This window comes from Ziziphus jujuba, chromosome 1 (assembly GCF_031755915.1).
Source record: "Ziziphus jujuba cultivar Dongzao chromosome 1, ASM3175591v1".
Classification (NCBI taxonomy): Eukaryota; Viridiplantae; Streptophyta; class Magnoliopsida; order Rosales; family Rhamnaceae; genus Ziziphus; species Ziziphus jujuba.
Genome location: NC_083379.1, coordinates 6,547,874 through 6,558,402, shown reverse-complemented (window position 1 = coordinate 6,558,402; position 10,529 = coordinate 6,547,874). Strand labels below are relative to the sequence as shown.

General features: G+C 27.2%; 1 protein-coding gene across 1 annotated transcript; it reads left to right on the top strand.

The window, feature by feature from the left end:
• Positions 1-6,469: 6,469 nt before the first annotated feature.
• On the top strand, positions 6,470-7,201 carry LOC107406009 (VQ motif-containing protein 10). The gene has a single exon (XM_016013093.4). It carries the CDS (start codon positions 6,720-6,722, stop codon positions 7,074-7,076), a length of 357 nt encoding a protein of 118 aa, XP_015868579.1. The 5' UTR covers positions 6,470-6,719; the 3' UTR covers positions 7,077-7,201.
• The last annotated feature ends 3,328 nt before the right edge of the window (positions 7,202-10,529 follow it).

Genomic DNA, 10,529 nt, shown 5'->3' with positions numbered 1-10,529 from the left:
TTTTAATTATAAAATTCAAATTGTGTTAAAAAGTATTTGAAAAGCTTACCCTTAGCTATTTTTCATCATTTGAAAAGAGTAATTATTGGAGAATCTAAATTGTATGGGTTTATCAAACATTTCAAATTCAATTTTTAGGGTTTTAAAGCATCCCAAAATATTCAACTTTTACACTATGCTTGGATAGAGGGAATGTGGAGGAAAGAAAAGGAAAAATTTTAAATTTTTTTTTTTTTGGATTATTAAAATGAGAGGAAAGAAAAGGATAAAGAAGAAAAATGAAGAAACAGATTATTGATTATTTTAACTATCTAACTGTTTACTCGAATTTAATAGAAAGTAGAAAGAAAGAAAAAGAATTTAATGAAACGTTTGAACGTTATAATAACATTATAATATTATCCTTATTAATTAAAAGCTAATTGATAAATATATTTTATATTTAATATATTTTTATAAAAATATAAACTGCATTAATTATTTTTTTTCCTTAATAATTATCTAAATAATTATAAATATTTTTTTAGTTTTTTTTTATTCGTTAAATTTATCCCTACTGTACAATCCAGGCATAGTAGTAGTGCCTCTCATTGGCTATCTAATAAATGTATTAAACAATAAAAAATAAAATAAATAACCAAAATAAACAAATATATATTAGGAAATTGTTACCTAAACATAAAAATTGGTTAATTGTTATTTTTTTTTCAGTTAAACAGATACATACTCACATAAACAAAAAAAAAAATCTATAGTTTCGGGCCTTGTGTTAAGCCCAATAGATTAGGCATTGGATTGTCAGAAGGAGGCCCAACTAGGTTTCATTTCAGGCTCCAGCAGACCTCTTGCGCAGAGTTTTTCCAAGTGGGAATGTAGGATCAATTAGATTTTAGCCAATAAACTCATATACTTTTATTTTATTTTTTTGGGGATATTACCCAATATTATTTGTTATACAAATTCATGTCTCAAAGCAGCTTTATCATTAATACAAATATCAGATAATAAAATGGTGGTTCGAATCGATAAATCATTATATAAAAATAAATAAATAAATAAAAGTAACAAAGAGTATGCTCATGAGGAAAATATAAATGGGTTAATTGCAGTTTAATTTTGAATTTTGTAATTAAGGCCCTTATTTTTAAAACGTACCACGTTAAAACAACTAGTTTTGATCAGGGAAGAAAAAGTCGCCGACTTTAGGGAAATGTCGGCGACAATATCGAATGTCGACGAGCTTTGACACCAACAGCAGGGGGAAAAAATGTCGCCGACATCAGAGCCTCTGTCCTTCGTTTTTTTGGATTTTTGATTATGATTTTGTGGCTTTTAAATGGGTTTTAGAAGAAGAGGCTTCTAAAACTTACGGGTTTAGAAAATGCCAGCAAAAAACAAAGGAACCATCGAGAGAGAGAGAGAGGAAAAAAAAAAAAAAAGAGGATGAATGGGTGACCGACGGTGACAAGCTGAAGAAATGCCGCTGGTGTGACTCACAAACAGAAAACAAAGGAACCATAGAGAGAGAGAGAGAGAGAGAGAGAGAGGATGGATGAGTGGGTGACAGACGGTGCAAGCTGAAGAAATGCCAAAATGGTTTGCTTTGCATATTTTAATATCAAAATGTTATTATTTAAATTTTCAATTTTAAAATACATTATAATGAATATTTTATATTTTTAATTTAGTGCACATTATTAATTTAATTTAATGCATATTGATTTAGTTATTATCATAAAAGTTTTCAATATTAATAAAAAAAAAATTATGATCAAGATGATTCCTATAATTTAATAAGGTATAGAACATCTAATTAAATTTGATGATAACTCATACTCCATTATTATATTAGAAATTAAAAATTATAACTATTACAATTATAAAAGATTCAATTAATACCAAAATTAAAATTATAAAGCTTAATATGATGAAGTTATAAATTGAGTATCTAAATTACACAACTAAAAAAGGATATCAAAATATAATTAGCTTTTTAATCTAATAGGGCATAAGTGAAGTTTTCAATTATGTGAATCATCATAACAGTGTAACTAATAATTTATAATTAGATATGTATATAATACGGTTTAAAATATTTATTAGATGTATAATAAATATTGTATTTTCTTTATTTATAATAATTTTTAATATTTATAAATTATTTTATTTTTATTATATTTTAATTAATATATTTTTTATATTATTATATTATATTAATTATCATATATATAAAAATATATATTGTAAATTAAATATTTACAGTTTTTTTTAATTTTATCGATATTTCCATCGATATCGACATTTCTATCGATATTTCCATAAAATTATACCTTCGATATTTTTATCGATACCGATATTTCCATCACTGGTTTTGATTTGGGGAATATCGATGCAATGGATCTAATCTTAACCTACAATTTTAGTTATTACATTCAATTTTTTTTCATGTTAATAGACGCAATTTAATATATCATACTAAACCACCAACATCAATTTAAATCCATTTTCTATATCATGTCATTTGAATCAATGTGCACAAATAAAACATAGAAGACACAATGTAGTAGATTTTAAAACTAAAGGTCTAAATTTCTAAATTTCAAAATATTGAAATTGAAAGGTATCAAATTATACTTGCTCCAAAATAATATTTGGTTCTAAAAAGCTTATGACCCATGGAACAAGTCTATCTGAATTAAGAATTCCTAAAATACTTTTAGTTTAGGTAAATATCTATTGTCTTAAATGTATTTGGCTCGATAACATGAAGCTTAGAGGTGAATTAACTGGATCCTTTACTCTAAAAATAAATAAAAAATAGAAAGATCATTTTGTTTTTACTTTAAAATTGAATTAATAATATCAAACTGACTAATGTCACCTTAAATAAAGTTTTATCGTGTAATTAAGGGACAAACTCTAAGGCAAATCAAATTTTTATGTCTTATTTTGTAAACAATGAAACAATAATACTACACATATTAAAATATTTTGTAAATAATACGTGTTAAAATATTATAAACTAGCATATTAATATAATTTAAGTATGAAAAATAAATTTTTAAAATAAAAGAATGAACTAAAAAACAAAAATTAAATGTTGTTTTATTATTTACCAAAAATAAATTTAGTAAATATTTCGATAACTTTAGGATTATTAATAGTAAAATTGATGGGAATGTAATTTTTTTTGAAAAAGTAGTAACTTTTAGTATGTTTGGTAATTATTTGTAGATGGGAAATTAAAGTGTAAGCCCAGGACATATATTCTCAAATTTAGAGAAAGTATTTATGTAAAGAGGTGTCAATATCCACAAACTTAATTTAATTACTTAATTTAAAATTAATTTTCAAAAAACTAATCATGAAACTAAATTTTATGAATTAGTTTTCTAAAAAATTTGACACTTTGTAATCCAAAGCTATGAAGGAAAACTAATTTACAAAATTCAATTTGAGTTAGTTTTCCATATAATATTCAGTTATAAATAAAAATGTTATGATTTAAAAGTAATTAATAAAGATTGTATTATAAATTAAAGATAAATTTATATTTTTTAAAAAAACACATAATTAAATTTATCGGGGACTCTTAAAAAAGTAATGTTATTGCTACCAACTAGTTTTTCAAATTATTTATCAAGTATATACATGTTATTATATAATTGGTTAATATTTAATTATATGTATTTTTTTTAAAATTGACTTATCCATGTACATTATTTAATATGTTAATCAATCAAATAATAATAATAATATATATATTTATATATATATATACTTAAATAAGTTAATAGACTAGTTGGTTCTTGTAGCATTAGTCCTTTCAAAACTACATCTCTCTCAACTTTTCCACGTACTTTCTTTTAATTTGATAATCAAATTCCTTATGTTTACATATTTTATTTTCAAATAATTATTCAAACACATTAAAAACTTGTCATTTTTCCAAAATAATAAGATTTTTATTAACTTGTCATTTGTCAAACACGTCCTAGAAATTTCAAACAATAGGACAAAAATTGTAGTCGTAGTTTCATCCACTATACAGATAAAGCTTCTATGAATAATTCCAGAAATGGGTGAAGTACAAGGAAATACCACCTCTAGCTTGTGTGAGGCATACAAAAAGATGATCAGGTGTGGATGCAAATCTACCAAGCATGAAAAGTGAAAGTTAAAGGAAATTTCCAGAATTAGTTTGTGAACATAGAAATATTATGTGCTAAGACTAACCATGAACAACAATCCAAGTAGGTTTCTCTCACCTTAATTATCCTCTCTTTGGATTTCTATCACATGCCAAAATATATATATTTAGTCAATATTAATACTTCCTATATATTACGTATGTATCCTGTGGTTATCTATCCCATCAGCGCACCAATAAAAAATAAAAGGACATAAAGAGACGGAGAAAAATTTATCTAACCGCTAACTTGCATATATAGTACCTATAAAATATGCATTAAGATATTTTTTGATAATATATATATATATATATATATATATATATATATTACTAGGTTTTTTTTTTTATATTTTAAAATATTATAAGTTTTCAAATAGTATTGGTTCAGTTATGCATACCTATAATTAGGAAATTATGAATTTGAAATATCGAGTTGTAAGATTATGAATTTGAGATACTGAGATGAGAGACATTATCGTAAATGCTCTAATATAGATATATATATATATATATATATATATTTATATATATATTGAAAAGTTAGAGCTTATATTTGAAAATTAATTAATTACTTAATTATTTTTTTTGGAGAAGGAAAACTAATTTATTTGAATACGCTACATGTATAATCACTTTTTGAATATCTACAATTTAATTTGATATTATATTATTTTTTCAAAATTTAAGGGGATGGGGAGGCCATGCTCCCATTAGGCCCTAATCTGTCGCTGTTAATTAATTTACTTGCTTTTGTATTCTTTATTTATATATATTTACATAAATCTTCATCAGCAGGTTCCAAAGAAATAAAGACGTGTAGGTGGGGCCACTTGGATCTCATGCCACAAGATAATAGGCAAGAAAACTGCATGGCAGCTTCATATTTGACCCCCACGGAGTCAAGGAACTAGGCTACATGACATTTTTCATATATGTATATATATATATATATAATATAGAAGACTAGGCAACAATGACTTTGTATTTCTTTGTTTTTGACAACCAGGTCACAGTTAACAGGTCAACCAAGTGAAAGTTCAACCAAGCTGTTTGCTTTTTCAATATTTCTACGAGAAAACCATCTTTCGCATTTATAACTTCAATCAGTTCATGAGTTTACCCTATATACGACGTTTGTTTACTTGGTATATACATCTCATACACACCGAGAATTCTTGAATCTTCCTAGCATGTTGGATTTCTTCTGGGGGGTCAACGTTTCCCTTGTGGTAGAAGATTCTTGTTCATTTTTTTTTATATAAATATTCATTTATTTTGAGAAACTGTCACTGTTGCTATTTGAAAAGTGAAATGCCGAATTTCTTCATTTAAATTTCTAGGAACCGATCAATATCATTTACGTATACACCAAGAATTATCTCTAACAAGGGAATATTTGATTTTCTTTGAAATAGAAGTGCTTATACGAGAAGTAATAATAATTGCACACGTCTAAATTCCAATAAGTTTTTTAATTTGAATTTGAATATATTCATTGTGAAGGCTTTAATTATACAGATAAACATTAACCATGTAAGTACTATAACATAGTACATTTATATATGATCAAGTTCACATGAGATTTTCAACATGATGGTTTTTTTTTTCTTCTTAATTATTTATAATATTTTCCTTCTATTTTAGTGTTTCATACCTATAACATTCTAGACAAAAATGTGAATAACTTACAATTAAACTAGTCTCACTTGGCCATGATATGAAATTCTTTTTATTAGTAGCTGGATAACTTAAAATGGATTTAAAAATGCATTAATATATATATTTTTTTAAATGCATTACTTGTTTTCTAAGATTTAAATTCTAGATTTTGAAATGATTCAAAGGATGAGATGCTAATGTGACCAACAAGTGGATTTGATGTGTTAATGAAAATTTTGATGGAATCTGGTTCTTTTCTTAACATGAATTAACATTCTACATCAAGTACTCATTGGACATATCGAATTTCTACGCGCATATGATACAAGAAACAGGCTTAAATTTATGGTTTGCATATAATTTTCAATTCTTCTGGAAGATTTTAAAGATTGTTAATTAAGGAAACTCTCTTCTTCCATTCTCTTTGGATTAAGGGGGGAAAATGCCAACTCCATTTTAATTGAGTTTTGCTTTTAGCTATCACGTGAATTGGAATAGGACGGATAAAGACTTTTTGGCAATTCATATACATATATGCAATATATTTTCATAGGCTGCGTTCTTTATTGACGCAGTCTTCGGTCCTTACGGACTGCATATGGCTTTTTCAGCAGTCAACCGAATCATCCCCGACCCTCCTTTAACTGTCAATTAACTTCATATGACTACCTCGTCTCTCTCTCTTTCTCTCTCCCTCTCCATATAATTATATATAAATATCCTTTTTCTTCCTCCAATATCAAAAATAAAAACACTACTACTCACTTCTTTACCTCATTAAGAAGCACAACCCTCAGAAACTAAAAAAAAAAAAGGAAAAGATTTTGTTATTATTTTTTTTTCTTTTTTTTTGATTAATTCATTACAAATGGCAAGCTCAAACCCTGAGGCAGTGAAGGTGGTGCTGATTGATACCCAGTACATCCAAACCGATCCAATGAGCTTCAAATCCGTGGTTCAGAGCCTCACAGGCAAAGATTCGTGTGTTGCATGGATAAATAAGCGCTCATTCACCGGTGATGCTGCGAAGAGAAAGAGGTCTGCTGCTGTTCATCAGATCAGCGACATCGTTAACGGCGGTGTTAGTGATAGGGGTAGTGATCATGGTAATAATATTTCTTTGTTGTCCAAAGGAATGTCTTTTAAGGATTTGGATAGAATGATGCTGGAGATACCTTCTATGGAGGACTTGCAGTATTGGTTTTCGGAAGCTCAAAAAAGTTAATTAATTAATTTCCCATTTATTATTTCTTTTCTCAGCGCTCTGAGTGAATTCTGTGTGTATATTATTATCATCTTCATATGCGTTAGTTTTTATTTTATATATATATATATTTATTTATTTATTCATTACATTCTGATAAATTTGGTTATGATTTTTTTTTCCCGTTTTAATTCAATTCATTTTAGAGCTATATAGCAATAATGTTGATGTCGGCGACAGATACTAGTTTTAGGGTTTGGCCATAAATATTGGTTGAGTTCGAGTGGCGGTAGAGAAGACACGATATACTACATAGTACAATGTGGATAAAATGTCATGTGTTGGATATTAATTTCTCATTTTCATGCCTTCTGGGAAGTGGAATTGGCATATATGTAAATATAACACAGTTTTCTTAACTTGATTACTAGTACTATTCGTCCAAAGTCTTATAAATTTCACCCACATGAACTAATCCCTATATAATGAAGATGAAAATCTTGCTTGTTTTATTTTAATGATTTATCGGTCTAAACGCGTCTTCAATAACTCTATTTATTGTTAGATATTTTTGCCACATCATAAAAAATAAATAGATATATTTTATTAAATTGATATGGCAAAAAAATATATATATATATATTGTTAATGTAACTGTCTATATTTAAAGGGTCTATAGACACTGTAAAATTTTTTTAAAAGTAAAATTTCTTTAACAAAAGTTAAATTTTTCAAAAAAGAAAGAAAACTAAATAAAATATATGTAATTAATTAATAAGTATAAATATCTTTTACATATTATCATTGAAGAACAATTTTAAATTGATTGAATATTTATGCTATTTTGATTTAGTTGATGTCAATTTTTATATCACATATTCAAATATTTATATTTATCATTGGAGATATTTTAAACATACAATTGTATGTTCAAATTGAAACTTATTTATTGCTATAGTTGCGAAGTTATGATGAATTTTAGTAAATAATCTTAATAGATCAACTTGGGTTCTAATAGTAAATTGAATTATCATTAGTTTTTAAAAACTTAAATAGATAATCCATTTATATGTGTATTATCTATATTTTTATTTTTATTTTTTTTGGTGTGTGTCAAGGGATCTCTGAAAAAATCAACAGTACTCATGTTGGTATCTCTCGTGGTTAGCCCATTGTAATAGTATATATATATATATATATATATATGTCCTGGGTTTTACCAAGTCAAGATGACTAAAAATTTTGAGTCGACTCTGCTTAATTTCTTATATGTCCAAAAAAATAATAAATGAAAAACTGCTTAATCTGTTTCTCTGAAAAAAATAATAATAATAAAGGTCGAATTTCGCAAATGCGTGCCAGTCATATTTGGATTTTTTTTTTTTTTTTTTGAATATGTCATATTTGGATTGGATAAAAGAAAAATGGTTGAACTGGGTGGACAATCAATTTGGGCTTTTGCATGATTCGGTCCATAATGCATATAGTGGGTTGATAATAAATTCTGCTTTTACATGATGGGTCCATAATTCATACGCCCCTAACAAACTTTATGCACCCGAAATGCATGAGAAAATACTAAAAACACAAATTAGTAAAGTTTCATATATATTTTTTATTTGAAAAAGGGTCCTGAAGAAATTTCATGTTCCTTTTTAACTCATACCTTTAGATTGAAAAAAAATAAAAAAGTAAAAATGAAGAAGACGAAGAAGAAATTACATAACAATTATTGTATGCAGCTCCTTCTAGCTAGTTTTGATGTATTTTAAATATTTGAGTTACTATCAATTTGTTTTTTTTCTCATAGAGGAGATCAGGGGAGAAGTCATAAAAACAACTTCTCATTAATAATCTGTCTTTCTGTTTTTCTGTTTTTCTTTTTTTTTTGACGTCTGTTAATGTTTTTTAGGTGTCATTTTTAGGTTGACACCTAAATTTTGTAAGAAGTAGTTTTTTTTCTTCTTCTTTTTTTCCCTTAATTTTTTCACTTATAATTTATTTGACATTTCTTCAATTATATTTTCTTGCTTGAGCTTACCTACTTTCAGAAACTAACAGGATTATTGATGAATGATTGATAAGATTAATTTCCTTATGTCCCTCTCACATAATTAATCAAAATGAGGGCAAGCAATAGCCAAAAATAGGCAGGCAAGAATGCATGGTTGGGAACCATACTTAAAAAGTAGAAGCCATTAACATTGAGGGTGCATGTTCTATCATATCAATAAATTAAAAATTTATCACAATGCCATATAACCAATACCCAATCTTGCTTTTTAATTTTCATCAATTGGCTTATCTTATCATGATAAGCTTTTATTCCAAAGTGTTTCGTAACTTAGCGTTCTCTGTCCTACTTTTCTTACAAGTTAATAAAACTACAGTATAAATATCAAATTAATTTTCCTAATATGGAAAATTCAATGTTCGCTCTCTCCCTTAGAAATCCAAACCCCTCAACAGGAGTAGTAGAATCCTTGGAAAGAGGCGAGTCTTTGATCAAACATATACATGTGGAATGTTAAATTACGAAACTCATGCTCTGTACCTTGCTCATTACTTTCAGTTCTCTTTTTTCTTCCATGAATGCTAACTTTTCCCACACCACACCATTTTTTTCCCCCCCCTTTAAAAAAGCATGTTCTTTATGTAAACTTCTTTTGGATTTTTCTCCCACATACACATGCAAATCCCCTTGGATGAACACACACAGAAAAAGAGATGGCATTGACCTACTAACAAAAGGTTGTAAAAAAAATCTTATTTTATTATTTACCTCTCGCTATTTAATATAACTAAATTGCAAATGAAAGGTATTGAAATGACGAAAAGGAGTCCTTTAAATCAATAAAGGGACTCTGAGATGTAAGGCTTTTCTTTTTATCTTCTCTTACCTGCAGTGAGGTCACATGCATGGCCGGGTTGGTGCCAGTTTGTTTAGGTTTAGATTTAGATAGATGGATAGATAGAGCTGATTAAAGAAATAAAACTTCACCGCGCAACTTGTCTTTCTTTGCCTATCAGATTCAAACTCCATGCACCATCCACAAAAGCACAGACACAGCGGATAGAGTTATCGGGCCCCCTTCAGATTCATCAACCTAGCTGCTGACTACTTTGTCAATGTCGATCTGATTGTCAGCTGACTTCAGCAATTTGTTGTTAACCTATATTTGACATGCTATTCTCAACATGTTCACATCTTATATCCAAAAAAAACGTATTTCTCAACATATCGTATTATATATAATAGTTACAATTACAATTTAGTACTCTTCAACTTTATCATTTTGTTAACCTATATTTTACATGTTATTTTTCAACATGTTCACATCTTATATATAATATATATATATATATATATATATATATTTCTCAACATATCATATCATATATAATAGTTATAATTACAATTTAGTACTCTTTAACTTTTAGCATTTTACGATTTAGATTCTCAAGTTTGAAAAA

What these genes read in the sequence shown, in the direction of transcription:
- LOC107406009 (XM_016013093.4), top strand. Translation starts at nt 6,720, where the DNA reads ATGGCAAGCTCAAACCCTGAGGCAGTGAAGGTGGTGCTGATTGATACC.